The 20,448-nt window shown below is 36.4% G+C and overlaps 1 protein-coding gene across 20 annotated transcripts in view; it reads left to right on the plus strand.

The window, feature by feature from the left end:
* Positions 1-20,448, plus strand: part of NCKAP5 (NCK associated protein 5) — a 909,219-nt gene that overhangs the window by 714,880 nt on the left and 173,891 nt on the right. For all 20 annotated transcript variants that reach the window (XM_036235766.1, XM_036235765.1, XM_036235763.1 and 17 more), the window contains one exon: positions 7,349-7,468. In XM_036235766.1, coding sequence (XP_036091659.1) covers positions 7,349-7,468 — 120 coding nt within the window. The remainder of the gene's footprint in view (positions 1-7,348; positions 7,469-20,448) is intronic.

Here is a 20,448-nt window from a genome sequence, read left to right on the forward strand (position 1 = left end):
ACACACACACACTATGTGAGGTGACGAATATGTTAATTATCTTGATCTTGCTGATCATTCCACAGTATAATGTATATCAGATCATCATATATTACACTTTAAACATACACAATTGTATTTGTCAATTATTCTCTGATAAAGTTGGGGGAAAAACACAAGTGATAATTTCTGAGCGTGAAATTTCTATACCTACTTCTTTACTATCTCTCTATTGAGTCTTTAGACAATATAACATATTATTGGGGCAGAGTTTGTAACTGTAGGTAATTGCCCAAATCGGGCTGGTTTGGTGAATTCTATTGAACCTTTCCCATCTCTTTCTGTAATGTTTCTCTGAGGCTAAATTGTAATTCCTTTATGTTTTGTTTATTCTGAGTTACCCTCTGAGATGGAGCCTCCCTCTATACAAGGAAATCTTAGATGATGTGGCATACTTGGGAGGATGTGATTAATGAGATCAAAATAATTTATGGCATTTTGAAAACAATTGTATTAGGGGTAGACCACTTCTGATAGATATACTTAAATATTATTTCAAATTTATGTTATAGAGTCATGATTTTTGCTAGATGTTCTTCCCCAGCTGCTTCTGTTCAGATATGCTTTCTGCCACAAATAGTTTTAACTACTTCAGGTTTTATGTTGACATCACATAATGTAATGAAACTTATGTAGACCTACAGTTAGGTTCCGTTGTAACAGAGATCCAAAATAATAGTGGCTTAAGTTAGCTAAATGTTATTTCTTTCTCACATCAAAATCCACAGGTAGGCAGTACAGATGACATGCCCCATAAAGTCCATGGAGTCCCTATCATCCCTGGATTCTATCTTGTTATTCTGTGGAATTTGGCCTCCATTTCCAAGGTTACTTCATGGTCTAAAATGGCTGCTCTAGCTTCAGTCATCACATCCATGTAGCAGGAAGAAAGAAAAGCTAAAGAAAATGAAAAAGAGTTAAACACATACCAGCTGTTTTTTAAAAGAGACTTCCAAAAGCTTTCATACCTCCCTACTTAATCTCCTTGAATAGACCTGGGTCACACAGCCACACCTGAGGAAGCTGGCATTGAAGCCAATAGTCTGGATATGTGCCCAGCTGAAAATTGATTGACATATTATTGTGGAAGAAGAGGAGAAACAGATGTTGAAGAACAACTCACACTTTCAATGCTTTTTCTTTTTCAAAGGCTTTAGTTTTCCAGTGGTTCTCCTATTGAAAGCTCTATGCTTGTTTAATTACAAACCTCGGGAACACCGAGAGCACTGTTGTAGCTCTATGTGTAACTGTTGAAAGACTTCTCATGCCTGTCTTTTTAAATGGTGCCTCAGGAAACAGAAAAGGAAAACGTCTGGTACAATATAAAGAAAATGGGACTCCTCAGGTCAGCCACAAAAAATAGCTACACAAAAAGAAGTAATAACTAGTAAACAGATAAATCTACCTTGGTACAGTTAAGCAGTAAGACACAGAAGGACGTGCTAATGTGCGATAGCATACCTCAGGGACACGAAGAGGCAGGAAGAGATGCCAAGGGCTCTCTGAGATTTCAAAAGAATCATGTCCTGCGGAAACGTGTGCCTCCCAATTTTTATAGGGATTATAAAATTGCTGCAAAAAAGATTAAAACAACTTTAATTAAGAGCACAATACAGGAAACAAAATGTCCTCCCAATGAGGATGAGAAAACTAATTCTAAAGAAAATGCACCTCCTCAGGAGACACAAGGTAAAAACAGAAATCTTGAGTGATTTATCCAAATCACAGAAATAATTCTTGACATGAAATTATAACTATTCAATTTTAGAATATAGCATTTGTTATGACACAAAGGCAAACCTGCCATGGCTTCAGCTCTTCTGTGTGCAGCCAAAAATGCATTTTTCATGGCATATCCTGAATCAGCCCAGAGAGTAACAGAGTGTACTTCTTTTCTCAATAATAATAGGAAAAAAAAATTTTATAAACTTATCAGTTTCCATTAAATTTACATATGCTGCCTTAGTTAAGTTATTCAATTTATCTCAAAATCCTGTAGATTTCTTTACGAGAGCAGACTGTCCCTCCTTCAGATTAATAATACTAAAATGACAATATTAAACCCAGCTCAATTCCATTTATGACTCCAAATTATAGGTCCAAGTCTACAAGTGCAAGTGAAATCAATAAGTGGGCTATACTCATATTTTTGTCTGAAATATATTTTATCTTCATTAAGTCAATTATACGAGCTGAAAATATAACTCTCCAATTTTTCAATGACTTTTTTTTAACCACTAAAACCGAACTTGGAAGAAAAGCATTTTTCCCTGAAGTTATTTTCCAACATATCAAAAGCCTTAGCCTTATCTGCATGTTCTTTAGGGTAACCAAATATTAATATGTGTTTTTTTCTTCATCACCATAGAATAAGGCTGTTGTATCTTGAACCTAGCAATACAGCCATTTGGATAGAAACAAAACACAATTCTGTAGCTTGAAACTGAAAGAACGTAAAACTCCTACATGTTTCTCTTGTAGGAGGAGCAGTCGGTCCATCTGAGTCCACTTATCTAGCAGTGCTGTACATAGGATCTGGTTCCCTGAAGAGGGTCTGTTTATATTTATTGTTCTCTTGCAAGGAGTCAGACCCCATGTCTAGCATTTTCAATGCACTATCATTTTACTCTCACTGCAATCCTGTGATATAGCACTAAAAATAATTTGCCCCTAGTTCCAATCGTTAGAAGTGGCAAAGCCTATACTTTAACCTAAGGTTATTACACTCAAATGCCATGCTCATGTCCTCTATACCATTCAGCCTACATGATCCCAATCACTCATTGTTTTTCCCCACTATAGTTCAGCAGGCAGAGAAGATGCTATGAAAATCAACAGATGCATTGAAATCCAATCATTAGTTATGATCACAGGAAATAAAACAAAAGGTAACCAATAGATTTCTTAAAACTTCTGGAAGCATTGCCAGTTCCTGCTAGCAAGGACACTCAGAATCTGATATGTGTGGGATCAAAATTGATTATAAATTTAGAGCCAAGCTTTCTCAAAATCAATCTTATTTTGGACCCTAAAACTTCACAATTGCCAGGGACTTTAGAGAGTGTTTAATCCTGAGATTGTCAACCAGGTTTTGTAATGAGCTCATTTCACTGTAATTACATGAACTATTTAGCCATTACCCAGATTTAAAATGTTTTAAATCCAAATGTCTTTAGGAGGAAGGCTCGAAGTGTTCAGTTTGCCACAGAACTCACTACTTCTTACTGACTAGAGCTGGGCTTATTTGGTCACACATTTAATGACCTGCCTTGCTTTTTAATGGTATTTGATGTTGAGGTCCTTGATTAGTCTGAGATGTGGCTAGCCTTTTCCAGAAATGACTTTTCTTTTTACAGAAGTCTTAGAATCCTTGGAAGAGAAAGGAATGTATCAGTGATAGCCACTTAGAGAGGCTGGTGGGTGTGGTATCCATTAAGCTTCAGAGAAGGATTGAGAGGGCACTTGACAAGCCATCTAAAGCATCTGGGAGAGCCATTCTCTCAGTAGCCTGGTTTAATGCAGTATCTTAGTTCACACATGAGGAAACTGAGCCCCAGCCAGAATAAGTTTCTTCCTCAAGGCCACATGGGCCCAGAGCCCAGGCCCCCTACCTCCCAATATGGTATATTCCTGTGATACACACTGCCTCTGAAATAAATATACCATTATATTATAATTTTTATATTAAAAAAATCAGGTATAAATAGTTTTCGACAATGCCATAGTAATAATGTCAGTATATATCTTGCTTCTAAGCAATAAGCATTTTCTTAAAAATTTACTTCGGCAGGGAGTCTGGTAATGATTTTGCTCTAAAAAGATGAGGTAACTGCATTCCATAGCCGTGAACCCATAATCTTCAATCCTAGGTGCAGGTGAAACTTACAATATGTGAATCGTTCCTGGAAGTTATGATTCAGAATTATTAAGACATACAGGGCCATTTTAAATCAGTGTATCCAATTGCTCAGTATATTTTCCCCTCACGTTCAGCATTAATTTCTTACTCTGTTTCCAACTGATAGTGATATACATATTGCAAGGAAAATAGGTCTGGCTATTTTATTGAACCCAAAGGCCATTATACTTTCTTACATGAGATTAAATGAAGTCAATCTTTGACATTATTTCCAGGTGATAAAATTATACATCATGTCTCTATTTTTATTTCAGAAGATACAACCCTATATTTTCAGTGGGGTTCTCTTCTTGAGACCTGAGACTACTAGGGAGTTCACAGAGAAAAAAGGGCTTTGAGAGAGGACAGATGATCCGGCTCCTGCTTAGAGCTAGATCCTGGATGGTGGCATCTAAACAGAGAAGAGTTATTTCATTTTTAGTACTTTACTTGGGAAGGGTAATCTAGTTCTTGCCTCTGTAACTGACAAGGTCAGAAACGTAGCTCTTGTATCCAGCCTATATATGTCATACATTCCTTTATGTCAGTGGGTTCTCATTGTGAGCATAGAGAAAGCAAAAACAGCCAGATGCCACTCTGCCCAGGTCTCACTGTAGTAGTCAGAGAAATTGTTGTTTTCCTCTCTCTTTCCATCTATCCAGTCTGGTTCTGTTTATATATGTACACTTGGGCACGCATACATGGTTTTGATTATCGTTCCTTGCGATGATAGCTGTCTGGCATCAGTTTCTATCCACAGCATGACAAAACAGAACGAGAATATTGAAAAACAACATAGGCAATTCTTTTATGTCTACAAATTTTCAGTCCAGCTCAATTCTATTCATACGTGATTGTAAGACCAGTGTCACATTCCTAATGCCTTCCATTTCCCCCTGTGCCCTATGCTGATCTGGGTGAGCCAAGAGTGATGAAAAGTTCTCAAGGTCGATAAATTGTTTTCCTGCTAATGAACTTTTACCACCTTAAGTAATAGTAATTGCCATTGAAATTTGGGCACATGTACAGAAATCTTCTGTAGAATATATTTATTTTTTCCTTCTTTTCTCTTTTTACTTTTTTACCCATCTGAAGAACTCTTTCAACTTCTCAGTTTTGCCACTAAAAACTACTGATAATATTCCTTATAGTTCTTTCTCTTTGTAAATCCACACGTGTATGCTCCTATTTCCATATCTCTACTTGCAAGTGAGAATGATGCTGGTTTCTCACCCAGTGGTACTGTTAACATTTATTTACCTCACAGTCAAGTTTTATTAATTACATAATTAGCAGTAGTAAAAACAATTAGTGTCTGGGAGCGGGGAGTGTTACATACATTCTAAGAACAAAAATTAGCATAAGTGAAACATAGACAGAAGTTGAACTCTAAATAAAGAAAACAAATTTAGCCATTTAACTTGAACCCTGCCTAGCCCCCAAATGGACTCTGCCAAATGGCGTGTATGCTCATGAGCACACACGGCTGGCCATACATGCTCCTGCTCCTGCCTTTGATGGCTGCTGCCCTCCCAGATCTTGCACCCAGGTGTCTGCTCTGAACAAGACTTCTCTTTTCTCTACTCTGCATTTGTAGTCAGCACAGTCAGTTAAAGCATCCTATGCATAAGCTTCACTCATTTTACTAAAAAGGTCAGTAGGGTGGAAGTTATAAAGTGAGTCACACCTTGGCCTCTTTCTTTGCCCCCCGTAAACAGAATGAATATGCCTGGATATGATGATGCCTGCTCAGGTAAAGCCTCAGAAGCCAGAGCTCTCTAGCTTACACTTAGGTTGACACAAGGTCACGGAACAGGCCCACTCAGTCCATGACTCTCATTGAGGCCCTGGGGATCAGAGCTGTTGACTGGTACTTTCCGTTGCTTGCAAAGCCTTAAGTAAAGCTTGTAGCTGCCCTACGTCAGAATACGTAGGCAGACAAGCTACACATGTTGAGAAACTCAAACTCTTTATCGCATCATCGCTAGAGAATAGAATTCATCATCATCCTCTTTAACAGAAAAATTGCACAAATATATTAAGCTCCTACAATGTGGTGCTGTGCTAGGGGGTGGAATAAGAGTGTAAGAACAATATGGTTGTGCTGTTGTTTATCTGAGTATCTTCTTTTGCTAACCTTTTCAGGAATGGGCCATCTAACTAACAAGAGAAGTCTAGAGCATGAAAGATAAAATCAATACAAAGTAGCATATGCTAGATGGCATATAAGAGACCTTGAGGGCTCTCTGGGGTTCATAACAGAGAGCAATCTTTGAATGACACCAGATAAAAGCGTCAGAGAGGAGCTACATGGAGTTCGAATTGGATGTCAATCATGGAGACAAACCTGAAAGGGAAGAAAGAGGTGGTTGAGAAGGGAAAAGTGATAGTTGGGGAAGGAGACAGGTGGCTGGAATGCAGAAAGCTTTTGAGAACAGCAAGCAGACCCTTGTTCTTTTCATGGTAAGAGCAGAGGCCTTGTTGTTTCTTTGTTTGTTTTTAATGAAGAAATCATGAAAAGTTTTAAAGAACCTTGAATCAGGCCTTTATTCTACCTGGTTTTTCTCGAATCCTATCAAAGAAGATATAGACATTTAAGTACTACGAGTATCTTTATCACAAGTCAGTTTGCAAGGCAGTTCTTTGGTAGAATTCCAGGGAATCCTAACACTGTCCTGTTTTAACTCCTCTTATGAAAGCTGGGAACAGGCCTCTGCGGTATTTGAACTAGTCAAAAGAGCTCCTCCCAAAGAATGATGGGAACAGTTACTCTGCTTCCCTAGCACTAAGACCAAATGCCCCAAAAGATATAGAAAAAAGATACAGAAATCCACAGTTCAGAGGATGGGAAAGATTCAAGTGGCCTTTTAAAGCCTTCGTTTCTGAGTTATTTCACTCCGTCTAAATGCATCACTGACTCTATTAGCCACAGCACTGAGAATTTCAACTAGTTTCCACAAACGACAACAATGAAAGGCTCCATCAAAAGTGATAGTTTCTTTAGTTCATCAAATCTCTATTCACTGCAAAAACATTGTTGTCCTTGTGCTTTGTGCTTTATGATTGCTTTTATGAAAACAGAAAAGGCAAAATATATAGGTAGAAACTTAAATTGACTTTATATTTCTAAGATTTACTATCTTCAAAAATAGTATGCTAAATTAATGCATTTCTGATTTCCAGGTGTGCTTTAAAAAAAAAAAAATTGGTCTCCCCTGCACACAATAATTCTATCAGACAATGGGATGTGACAAAAAGCATTGCATGTGATTTATTTCTGGAGGCTTTGAAGAATAAAAATACTATTTTTTTACTAATGTGTCTGAAATATCAGATAAAATGTGGTTATAATATGCAAAGATATCTTTCAGTTATAGAATTTTTTTCTTTCTTTCTATGTGTTCGTTGTAGGATCTAAGGGAGGAATGTGTAAAGTTGAAAACAAGAGTGTTTGATTTGGAACAGCAGAATCGAACGTTAAGTATCTTGTTCCAACAACGAGTCAGACCAACTTCTGATCTACTCCTCCAGGTATGTGTTTATGTAGAAAACAATCTTTGCTAGTGACAAGAAGTTACTTAAGTTCAAAGTTACCAATATCTCCATGGTCAAGACATATGGCATCAGAACCCTGATTCCCCCTCCTCCTCTCTCAAGGGATGTCATTAAAATTGAAAATCTCTTAAATTTATGACTCTTTAAAGCTAAATTTAGATAAAGAAACACATCAACAAATAATAAACAGTAAAAGGGACAATCAGAAAGTATCCTCTAGTAAACGAAGCAAAATTGTGGAACAGAGTTAAGAAATAATTAATTACATGGAGTGCCAATATTAGTTATCTTTCATTTCACAATAAGCAAGGAAGAGTTTTACATTGCTACAGTACATTTCTTTATTTCAACTCTCTGTAATCAAAAATATAGCTGGGGAGTGTTTTTCTTTCATCTCTTCTATGTAGCATTCCTCCTCATAACACATACTTCCTATATTCTTCCTCGGTGTTTTGCAGCTTCTCTTTGTCTAAATGCTCTCATAGAACTCTTTTCTTACTTCCCTCCATTACATTCAAAGTCATGGAAAGTCAAACTATTTGAATTATTATGAAACTGTCCCTGACACAGTCCTCTGGAATATATCTGACTGCAGGGAAGCACATGAATCAGCACAGGGGGCTTGAGGGCTGATCTTTGCTGTTGCTTTTTTTTCTAAATCCTTTTAATGTGCATATTTGCTCAAACAGGCTCTGGTGAGCCTTGCTCAGAGCCCCTTCTGAGACTCAGCTTGCAGAGGGGAGGGTATATGAGGTTTCACAGGGGCAATGTACAATTAATTTACAAAAAGTCACCCCCAGCTTTCTGGTCTAATTGGCTGAGAAAAAGGGGAAAGACAGAGGTATTGTCTAAACTATACTGTCCAGCACTGTAACCACTAAGCCATGTGGCACTATTGAAATTGAACATTAAATGAAAATTAAGTTCCTATGTCAAACTAGTCACATTTCAAGTGTTGAAAAGTCACATATGACCAGTGGCTACCATATTAGTTTATATACAGAATATTTCCATCAACATAGAAAAGTTCTGTGGGACAGCACTTTTCCAGATGGTTGTGATAGTGTTGCTAATTTACTCTCTAAACTTTGGCGTAGACATCTTTTCCTGGCACCTCAGGGAAATAATGAAAAATTACAGTTCATTTCAGAGAAAGAAAGATGTTTGGTAAAGCTGAACATTAAAATGTAATTCCCTCCCCAAATTAAAATAAAACAGCTCTCTAAATTGTAAAATAGATCTCATCTCTTAAATTAATTTCCTCTCTCCTTTATCAGTTAGAGCATAATTAATAATGTATAATTCAAAATCATGTGGAAAAAAATTGTCTGTCTCTATTCTGTTTTCTAGTCCTGACCGCAATAAATGTTGGTCAGAGAGACTCTTTCATCTGGAAAAGGTTTTATTTCTTTTACTCTCTTGTAACCATTATTACTTTTAATCACTGTTGGATGTTCATGATTTTTTCTGTTTTACCTGTTTTAACTTGAGGCTTTTCTCAAAAAATGTTCAAGAATCTGTGGTATGTGTTTGTGAATCACGATGGTTTATTTCCACAGGAAACACATATGCCATGGATATTTAAGCTTTCTCATTAGCTGTCACAAATTTCTTAAATCCATCTCCAAATGGCAGGGGAGGGCCAGTGTGCTCACAATAGAACTTGGTATTTATTCATTGGGTATTTTCAGCCAATATACTTTATATTTCTCCCCAAGTAGTCTTTAGGTTCAGGAGCCATTATGATGTAATTGACACTTGAAAAGGATGGGCTGTTAATAGTTCTGTGAAGAAGAATGATAGAAAGTGTGATGCTTGCCCTCTAACATCTTATAGCTCTCAATCACAGGCAGACAACATTGCTGGCTTTTTGGGTGGTCTGTTTATTATTTGACTCATGATTTTTCATTTTCTGGTGGCACAAATTCATATCATGGTGCACTGGCTAAATTAAAATCATTCTGAGCTTGCTTTGCAACTATGAAAGCTCTGTGATTGCTTGTTGAATGAAATAATGAAAGAACGGCACAATTAATTCTGCAAATTGGGGAATTATTTTGTATACACCAAAGAGAATTTTATGTTCCCACCTTGTCTTCTGAACTATTCCTGTTTAATATGGATGCTTAAGAAATATGCAGCCATGCCAACCAGTTCAGTCTATTTGACGGTGTGGCTAGTAGATATGGCAAATCCACCAGTGTGCCTGGTCCCAAATATTATAGACCTTATAACTTCTGCCTATGGGCTAGAAAGCTGGTACAGTAGGTTTCTAAGTAGTTTTCTGCATATCTCAGAAAACTGCATCAGTCGTCATCTGCTGAGCACAGCCTAATGATTCTCTACAATCTGAAGTACCCACTTGAAGAGAAATAAAGGTTGTTGAACACATTGTGATTTTAGTAGATACCTTCCTTGTAAGTAATAGAAAAGAAAAGAATTTATAAGAAGGAGTCCATTCTTTGTCACTCAAAAAATAGAGAATAAAAGGTTATATGGATATTATTTAACAAATTTTTGTGTAGGAGGACCAGAAAGGGATGTTCTAAGGATTAGCTGACAGTTCTGGGAAACTTAACAAAGGGAACCAGGTCCATGATGAAAAAGAAGACAAGCTTAACCTGAAAATTAAAATCTTAAGAATGGCAATAAATTTCTCTGTTGATTTTAATTTCAAAAATGATATCTCTTAAGCAATTGTTGGTAACTAGTCAGATTAAGAGGTTCCTCTGTTTTCAAATCAACAATTTAAGCTAGATTCCAAAGAACTGAGAAGCCAGCCTAGCGAGTAAAACCTAAAAGTAATGTTGTTAATGGAACTGGACTCTCTATCTAAACTTATTTGAATCTACTGGCCACATTAACCAATGCTCACCATTTCCTCTTATAAATCGTAATTACCTCTCAATTTACTGAACATTGATAACCAGTGGAGAGCTTACTTCTCATACCAGTCGAGTTGAATAAAATGTTTGTAATTCAGTATGTTTATGTGAGTAGTATATGTTATGGTAATTATGTAATTTTTAAACAACTACATAAACCGATGAAATATGGTACAAAAAATTGTTTCTATGAAACAAATTTGAGTGCTTCAAAAGCATATAGGAAGGCAAGCCACTAAAAAGAAATGTTTATGATCAAATGAAATATATCTGTTCAACTGTAAAAAACATTGTTGGAGACTGGGAATTGTGTTAAGTATAAAGACATTCTATATGCAATTGATTTTCAAGTGACTTTAAATTTTTGTTCCACTGTTAAGGAAAACAAAAACTAGGAATCATAGACAATGCATAAAGGATATGTTTGATGTCCCTCAAAAAACAAGCATTGGGAGACTCTAATTTAGGATCCCTAGGCAAAGAAGCAGATTTGTCCCTATCAAAAATGTTATTTAACGAATACATAGTCATGTATTTATCATGTGTCAATTCTCCAACCTTTATAGTATTCACATATTTGATCTCCATTACGATCCTTTGAAATGAAAACTATTGTTGCACCCATTTTACGAATGGGAACACTTGAGCACAAATTGGCTAAGCGTCTATTTGGTGATTGATAGAGTGGGTATTTAAATTGGCAGTCAGGTTTAAGTTCCTTTCTTTTACCTCCTTTCTGTGTGCCTGTTGCATGGAAGACAAATGAATATGAGAATATTTTTCTGATTCTGTACTCTAACTGACATTTTGATTAACTAGCTGACCTGTGATGGAGTGGGATTGGAGGGCTTCTGCAATGCAATCGCAATAAAGAGCCTACTGTATTTACACATTTCTGAAAGGCTCTTGATTTGTGTCATCTAAGAATTTTCCCTTTCCTGTGTGTTCTGCTTTTGTTTTGTTTTGGATACCTGTGTTATCATTATCTTGATAGGGCATTATTCTCATATTTTCTGCCTAACACAGTTTCTTTTTTTTCTCCCTTTTAATCCGATATTTCAAAGAGTCTTAGTACCCATATCCTCAGGCCAAGATAGAAGGAAAAGAATGTTATAATGTAGATTATTCACACAAGCAGTTGAAAATCTGACAGCTTAGAACCAAAGTGTAAAAATTTGCTGTCACTTCTCATGTTTGTGCTTCTCATGTTTGTTTTCTTTCCCTACACTAAATCTTTATTTTCAGAATATAAATCTATTCATGAGTCTTATTTGGGAAGACATTATGCTACACACTCACCTCTCCACCTGTCCTCAAGCATGAATCCTGTTTTCTGAGAACCAACTAATGGCACCACCCATCAGGGGCCTTCCAAGGTCACCATGTTCCTCTCCTACCTTTCCTATTGCTAGAGCTCCTGTAGTATTGATGACTCATGCCACACGATTAGACAGTTCATGTTACTGGTATGGAAAAGTGGAATCCTCAGCTCTCAAGGTACTGATTGTGGAGGTCATATAGTACAACCCCCAGTCACTAGGGCTTTCATGTCAACTTTTTATTTCACCTAAATAGTGATACTCTTGAGGGCAATAACTATGTGAACTATGTGAATGTGGTGTTTTACCTGCATTGCACAGATATCGTCACTGTTCCTAATACGTATTCAGTGTGTACTTGTTGGTGGCTTAACACTTACATGTATACATTTTTTATGGAATTTAATTTTGTATGTATTGGGGTGAATGTTTCCTTTGTTCGTTTGTTTGTTTGCTTGTTTAATGCAACAATCTCATTGCTTTTATTCTCTTTTCTTCCATATTTATTGAGATATAATTGATATATAACATTGTACATGTTTAAGATATACAATATAATGATTTGATATATGTATATGCTGCAAAATGATCATCACAATAAGTTTAGTTAATACCCAGCACCTCACATAGTTACAGTTTTCCTTGTGATGAGAATTTTTAAGATCTACTCTCTTTCAGATTTCAAATATAAAACACTGGATGATTAACTGTAGTCATCGTGCTGTACATTTTATCTCCAGAGCTAATTTATCTTGTAACTGGAAATTTATACTTTCATCAATTTCCCTGACCACCCCCCACCCTGCACCACACACCTCTGACAACCACCAATCTATTCTCTGTTTCTACAAGTTTGTTTTTTGTAGATTCTACATATAAGTAAGATTATATAGTATTTGCCTTTCTCTGTCTAATTTATTTAACTTAGCATAATATAGAATATACATGATATATAGAGAGCTTTCTCTTTATCCATTCACCCAATGATAAACACTTAGATTGTTCCCACGTTGTTCCCACGGCTATTGTAAATAATACTGCAATAAACATGGGAATGTGAATAGCTCTTCTTTGGGTTAGTGATTTCAGATATATGCCCAGACGTAGAGTTGCTGTATCATATGATAGTTCAATTTTAATTTTTTGAGGAACCTCCATACTGTTTTCCATAGTGACTGCACCAATTTACAGTCTCATCAACAGTGCCCAGGAGTTCCCTTTTCTCCCCATCCTCACCAACACTTATATCTCTTGTTCTTTGATAACAGCCATTCCGATAGGTGTAAGGTGATAGCTCATTGTGTTTTTCATTTACATTTCCCTGATGATTAGTGATGTTAGGGATCTTATTATATATCTGTTGGCCATCTATATGCCTTTGGAGGAATGTCTATTCAGGTCCTCTGCTCATTTTTTAATTGGATTATTTATTTTTTTGATGTTGAGTTGAATAAGTTCCTTCTATATTATAAAGAGCCTTATCAAATGTGTGGTTTGCAAATATTTTCTCCCATTCAGTAGGCTGAGTTTATTTTGTTGATGATTTATTCTATTGTACAGAAGCTTTTTAGTCTTATGTAGTCTCTCTTGTTTATTTTTTATTTTGTTGCGTGTGTTTTAGATGTAACAGCCAAGAAATTATTGCCAGGATCCATGTCAAGGAAAGAGTTTTCTCTGTTTTTTTCTAGGATTTTCATGGTTTTAGGTCTTACATTTAAACCTCCAATCCATTTCAAGTTAATCCTTGTGAGTGGTATAAAATAGTGGTTTAGTTTCATTCTTTGGCATATGAATATACAATTTTCATAGCTCCATTTATTGAAGAGACTGTCTTTTCCCCATTAAGTATTCTTGGCTCCTTAGTCAAATATTAGTTGATCATACATGTTTGGATGTATTTCTGGGCTCTCGATTCTGTTCCATTGGTTTATGTGTCTGTTTTGTGCCACTCTCTTACTGTTTTTGCTTCTTATATCCTTGTAATATCGTTTGAAATCAAGAAGTGTGATGCATCCAGCTTTGCTCTTCTTTCTCTGGATTGCTTTAACTCTCCAGAGTCTTATATGGTTCCAAACAAATTTTAGGATTATTTTTCTATTACTGTAAAAAATATTGTTGGAGTCTTGATAGGGATTGCATTGAATCTATAGATCGATTTGGGTAGTGTAGATATTTCAACAACATTAGTTCTTTTGGTCCATGAACACAAGATATCTTTCCATTTATTTGTGTCATCTTCAGTTTCTTCTATCAGTGTCTTACAGTTTTCAGTGTAGAGATCTTTTATCCCCTTGGTTAGATTTATTCAAGGTATTTTATTATTTTTGATACTATTGTATGTGGGATTATTTTCTTTATTTCTTTTTCATATAATTACTTATCAGTATATAGAAATGCTACTGATTATGTTTATTTTGTATCCTGCAACTGTACTGAATCCATGATTAGATCTAATAGTTTTTGGTGAAGTGTTTAGGATATCTATATATAAAATCACGTTGTCTGCAAATAGAGACACCTTTACTGCTTTCTCTCAAATATGGATGCTTTAGTATTTCTTGCTTGATTTCTCTGGCTAGGACTTCTAGTACCGTGTTGAAAAGGAGTGGTGAGAGTGGGCACCCTTGTCTTGTTCCTGATCTTAGAGGAAAGAAAGCTGTGGGCTCACCATATATGGCCTTTATTATGTTGAGGTATAGTTCTTCTACATACAATTTTTTAAAAGTGTTCATCATGAGTGAATGTTGAATTTTGTCAAATGCTTTTTCCAAATCCATTGAGATGATTGTTTGATCCTTATCTTTTGTTCTATTATTGTGTTGTATCACATTTACTGATTTGAGGACGCTGCTATCCTTTCATCCCAGGAATGGATCCCAACTGATCATGATGTATGATCCTTTTAATATGCAGTTGAAGTCACTATGCTAGTAATTTGTTTAACCCTTTTCTCATTTAGGAAAAAGAAATGCAGCTCACTGCCAGCATTCATTTAACATCATGTGTAGGTATGCTACGTTTTCTAGGATTTGACATTTTCAGCGGTCAAACTACTAAAAACAGAATGCTATAAATGGAATGATGTCACTAATTTCCAAAGACTATTAATATACTAGAGTGATGTGAAAATAATAATAAAAGTGAGATATTTCATGGCAAACTTCAGGGATAAGGTTAAAACTGTAATCTGTGCATTATCTCAGGGCAAACGCTGTAGCTGCAAGTGCCGCCAGCAAGTATTCTCAAGGTAAATGGGAAAAGGGTTCATATTTTTGCATCCATATTAATCAGGGATATTGTACTGTAGTATTCTTTTCTTTCAGTGTCCTTATCGGGTTTTGTTATCAGGGTCATGCTGGCCTCATAAAATGAATTTGGAAGAGTTCCTTCCTCTTCAAGTTTTTAGAAGAGTTTGAAATGATTGGTGTTAATTTTTCTTGAACTCTTTGATAAAATTCACCAGTGAAACCATCTGGTCCTGGGTTTTTCTTTGTTGGGAGGCTTAAAATTACTGATTCAATCTCGTTACTTGTTATAGATCTGCACAGAGTTTCTTTTTCTTCATAATTCAGTCTTGGTAGGAATTTTTCCATTTTTTCCTTGCTTGTCCAATTTGTTGGCATATAATTGCTCATAGTAGCCACTTATGATCCTTTATATTTCTGATGTCTCTTCTCGTAATGTCTCTTCTTTCATTTGTAATTTTATTTATTTGGGTCTTCTATTTTTTTTCTTGGTTAGTCGAGCAAAAGTTTTATCAGTTTTGTTTATCTTTTCAAAGAATCAACTCAGTTTTGTTAAAGTTTCTGTTATTTCCTTGTTTTGTATTTTGTTTATTTTTGCTCTAATCTTTATTATTTCCTGCTGCTAATTTGGGGTTTCATTTGTTCTCTCTTTTCAAATTTCTTAAAGTGTAAAGTTAGTTTGTCTTTTTAAGACTTTTTTCTTCATGTAAGCATAACGAATTTCCATTTATTTGTGAATTTTTTAGTTTGTCTCTGTTATTAATTTCTTACTTCATACTATTGCAGTTAAAAAAAATTGATATAATTTTAGTGTTCTTGAATTTGCTAAGACTTGTTTTGTAGCCTAGCATATGCTATATTGTAGAAGGTGTACTGTATGCATTCCAAAAAAAACGTGTATGGTTGGATGGAATGTTCTGTATGTGTCCGGTAGATATATTTGGTTTATAGTGTTATTCAAACTCACTTTCCTTATGTATTTCTATCTTAACAACTTATCTATTGTTGAGGGATATTAAAATCTCCAACTATTATTATATTGCTGTTTATTTTTCCTTTACTTCTATTACTATTTGCTTTATATATTTATGTGGTCCAATATTGAGTGTGTAAATATTTACAATTGTTATATATTCTTGATAGATTGACCCTTTTATCATTATATAGTGACCTTCTTTGTTTCTTGATCATTTTTAGTTTCAAGTCTATTTTGTCTGATAGGAATATAGCTACCCATTTACTTGAAATATCTTTTTCTATCCCTTCACTGCTAGTCTGTGTCTTTAAAACTAAAGTGAGTTTCTTGCAGGCAGCATATCATTAGATTTTTTTAAAATCCATTCAGCCATTCTGTGTCTTTGGATTGGAAAATTTAATCTGTTTAGGTTTAAAGTAATTATTGGTAGATGAAGACTTACTATTGCCATTTTGTTAATTGTTTTCCGATTGTGTTGTAGATCCTTTGTTCTTTGCCTCTTATCCTGCAGTCTTTTGTGATATGATGACTTTTTGTAGCAGTATGCTTTACTTGTTTATCATAATCTTTTGTTTTTCCTTTGTGGTTACTTTGAGGCTTACATAAAATATCTTATGTTTATAACATCCTATTTTAGGATGATAACAATTTAACTTAAAAAATATACATAAACTTTACATTTTTTCTTCTTCCTCCTCACATTTTAGGTTATCAATGTTATGATTTACATGTTTTATATTGTGTACTCAGTAATAAATTACTATAGGTATAGCTATTTCTAATACTTTAAAAAACTAAACTGAAGTTGTAAATGAACTATGCACCACCATTACAATATTGGAGAATCTGACTGACTGTACATTTACCATTAGCAGTGAGTTTTATACCTACATTTATGTTTTTACGATGTTAATGAGCATCTTTTTATTTTGTCTGGAAGAACACCCTGTTGCATTTCTTATAAGGCAGATCTAGTGGTGATGGATTCCTTCAGCTTTTGTTTATTCAGGAAAGTCTTTATCTCTCCTCATTTATGATATTATTGATTGTATATTTAAATAAGCAGCCACTTCTTCCAGACTTCATAGATTTGCTTTGGCAGAGACAGTCTTCCACTATAATGAGTACATTATTTTTTTTTATTATGTCACATACGTCTTGTAGGCTTTCTTCACTGTTTCTCATTCCTTTTTCCTTTTTTGCTCCAATGACTGGATAATTTAGAATGAACTATCTTCGATTTATTGATTTGTTCTATTGTGAGGTTGAGTATGTTATTAAAGTTCTCTGTTGAATTATCAGTTCAGTTGTTTTATTCTTCAGTTCTAGGATTTCTGTTTGGCTTTTGTATGGTTCTGTTTTTTTATTGAACTTCTCACTTTGTTAATACATTGTTTTTCTAATTTTATTTCATTGTCTGTGTGTTCTTATAGTTTCCTAAACTTCTTTAAGAGGATTATTCAGATTATTTGTTTGTTTGTTTTTGTTTTTGTTTTGTTTCCAAGAAGCATTATTCATTTATTTGTTTATTTGTTTGTTTATTTACTTACTTACTTACTTACTTACATTTTTTATGGTGACATTGGTTAACAAAATCCAATACAGAATTCTTTGTCAGACCGTTTACAGATCCCTAGTTCTTTAGGGTCAATTATTAGAGTTATATTAGTTTCTTTCGATAGTGTCATTTTTGCATTGCTTCTTCATGACTCAATTCTTTGCATTGGTACCTGCACATTTGAGTAAGCACTCTCCTCTTCCAAACTTTATATATTCACTTTGACAGAGCCTGGCCTTCACCAGTAAGCTCAGCTTGAGGTTCTGGACTAGTCAGGTAGTACTATCATTGGACAAGTGGAGCTTCCCATTGGGGTCTCTATTTGGTCAAGGCCACTGCCTGAGCTCTGAGTTTGGAGGGTATCATTAGCTGAGAATAGTTGGATAGGACTGCTGGCTTGGTTCCCTGATGAAGCACTGCTATGGGATGGGCTCTACAGTTGCCCAGATTCACTGGTCAGTTCTCGTAGTCAAATGTCATACTCAGCAGTTGAGTGAGCCTGAAAATTTGCTTCCCTGCCTGGGCAGAGTCATAGAACAGGCTCTATAGCCAGCATGGCTCATTGTTTGGGGACTAGAATCAGGCAGAACTGTCCACTGAGCTCTATGGTCAGACAGGAAGACAGGACCACCAACTCAACTCTGCAGATGAGCAGGGCCACTGGCTAGATTTTTGCTTGGACACTGCTACAAGTGCAGTTATAGGGTGGGCCATACAGCCTCCTGGGTGCTCTGGTTATGCTTCCTGGTCAGGAAAGATAGGGCTATACTCAGCGGTAGGTAGGACCATGATCTGGTTTGCTTGCCCAGCTGTTGCAACAGAAAAGGCTCCAAGGCTAGAACAGCTTGCTGGCTGGAGACCTGAATCAGGCAGAACTGTGCACTGAGTTCTCTGGCCAGTATGGCCCCACCTGGGCTCTAGATGCTGGCCGGGCTCTCTGCTCAAAGCTGTAACCTACACAGCTTTCTAGATGCTCAGGTTCGGTTTCCTGGCCAGACATGGCTGGGAACTATATTCAACAGTAGGTGGAGCTGCAGATTTGTTTCTCTGTTCATTCAGGGTGGCAGAACATGCTCCAAAGCCAACATGGTTCACTGTTTGGGGCCCAAATCAGACAGAACAATATATCAAGTACTCTGGTCAGATGGAATCACCAGCTTATCTTTGCAGATGAGCAATTTCACTGGCTAGAATTTCTACTCAGGTGCTGCTGTGAGGAAAAACTTGGTCTGCCCATATTCAGGTGCTAGTTGCTATAAGTCCTGCCCACTTCTCTATCCCAATGTGATTTCCACTATCAAGTCCCACAGAGTCTCCCTGCAATCCCCATGAAGTGAGACCCTTGTGGACCTCCCAGGAAGTGACCTTCAATGTTGGGTAAGCTGAATATCCACCTGGGGCTCTTTTTCTCCTCTAGAGAAAACATAGGCCCCATGAGCCCTCTCAGTGTAATACTGTGCCATCCTGGAACATGGGTGATGGGATCAGAATGTTGCCATTCTTATTACCCTTTAATGCAATCTTCCTTGGTCTGTGTGATCCAAATGGGTGCTTCAGCCTCACCCCCATATTCTGAGATTTTCACATTGATATCTTGTTGATGGATAGGTGCAAGCTGGTCTTTTTTGTGAGGGGGACTGAATGCAGGAATGTCCTATGTCACAATCTTAATGACATAATCATTAAGGGGAATATTTCTAACTGTACATTTATGTGTATTTTCATATTAATACACTGTACCTAGGTGCCCAATTTATATTTCTTATTCCTTTTATTTATTTTGGGGAAGCAGATTTTAGGCATTTATACTCTACTACCTTGTCATTGCATAATGAGGACAGCAACATATAACTACCTAGAACTGAACAATCAACTAAACATCCAGTGCAAAGGCATCTCTTCTAGAATGTTTGGTCATTCTGATAATTGGAAAATATCAACCATATTAAACATTTTTAAATGTCCATGTTTTTTTTTAAAGTCTACATCTCTGCCTTTTGTGCACTTTCAAAATATATATAGTTAAAGTGAGATGAAAAAGACAACTTATTAAGAAGAAATTAGATTATATTGAGAGCAGTAAGGGAAGAGTAGGTGAGTGAGTGAAGGATTAGGTAAAAGATGGGACAATGGTTCTTGAGTTCAGGTGATGGAAGCTTTTCATTCTCATAAACTATTGACTCTCTTGTGCCACAAGCTAAGAAGTCAAGAGAAGAAGCAAGACAATCCACCCAAGTTTGGAGACGCTACCTGGCTTCCCACACTGTTAGTATATAAATTTGCCCTATGGGTTTCTAAAATTGATGAGCTCTGCCCTTGGGCTGTTTGTGTGCCAGCCCTGGAGACAGCCCTTGGCCCTGCCCTGCAGACCTGGGATCTAATTTATAAGAACCCACAGATCCACAGGAGAAACAATCCAATGATGCTTCAGCAATGCTGAGTAACACCAGGGTGCAGATGGCGGAGTTCCCACCAGCAGGGATCTGTCATCCTGTATGATCAGAGGACTATCGTGGCTCCATTATGGGCATCTGTCAGACATGAAAACATATGGAGAATGTGCAACTGGGATTCTCTCCCCTGCAATAAGCACTATAAAGAACATTAACTTGTTTGAGGTACAGAAAGTCGCCTCTCTTAGAGGTAAGAGACACTGAAGGATCACACAGCTCCTGCAGGGCAGGGCTTTTGATGATGAGATGCCTTACATGAGGCTGGTTTGGGATCAAGGAAGAGTGGCAGAAAAGATGTGAAAGAATCTTCGGAGTTATGGCAAGTCATGATCTTCTCTTCTCTATAATGCATCCCGGACTCTCAATAGACTTGCTTCACCCTCAACAGCCTCATTTTTCTTTTTCTCTTGACACAAATTCTTTATTCTAGTCAGGCAGAAATACTTTCACTCCACAGAGCATGGCGTACGTGTTCCTTCAACTGTTCCTTTTTGTATGTCATTCCTCTGTTTAAAATGCG

Source organism: Rousettus aegyptiacus, unplaced genomic scaffold (genome assembly GCF_014176215.1).
Source record: "Rousettus aegyptiacus isolate mRouAeg1 unplaced genomic scaffold, mRouAeg1.p scaffold_m13_p_2, whole genome shotgun sequence".
In the NCBI taxonomy this organism is placed as follows: Eukaryota; Metazoa; Chordata; class Mammalia; order Chiroptera; family Pteropodidae; genus Rousettus; species Rousettus aegyptiacus.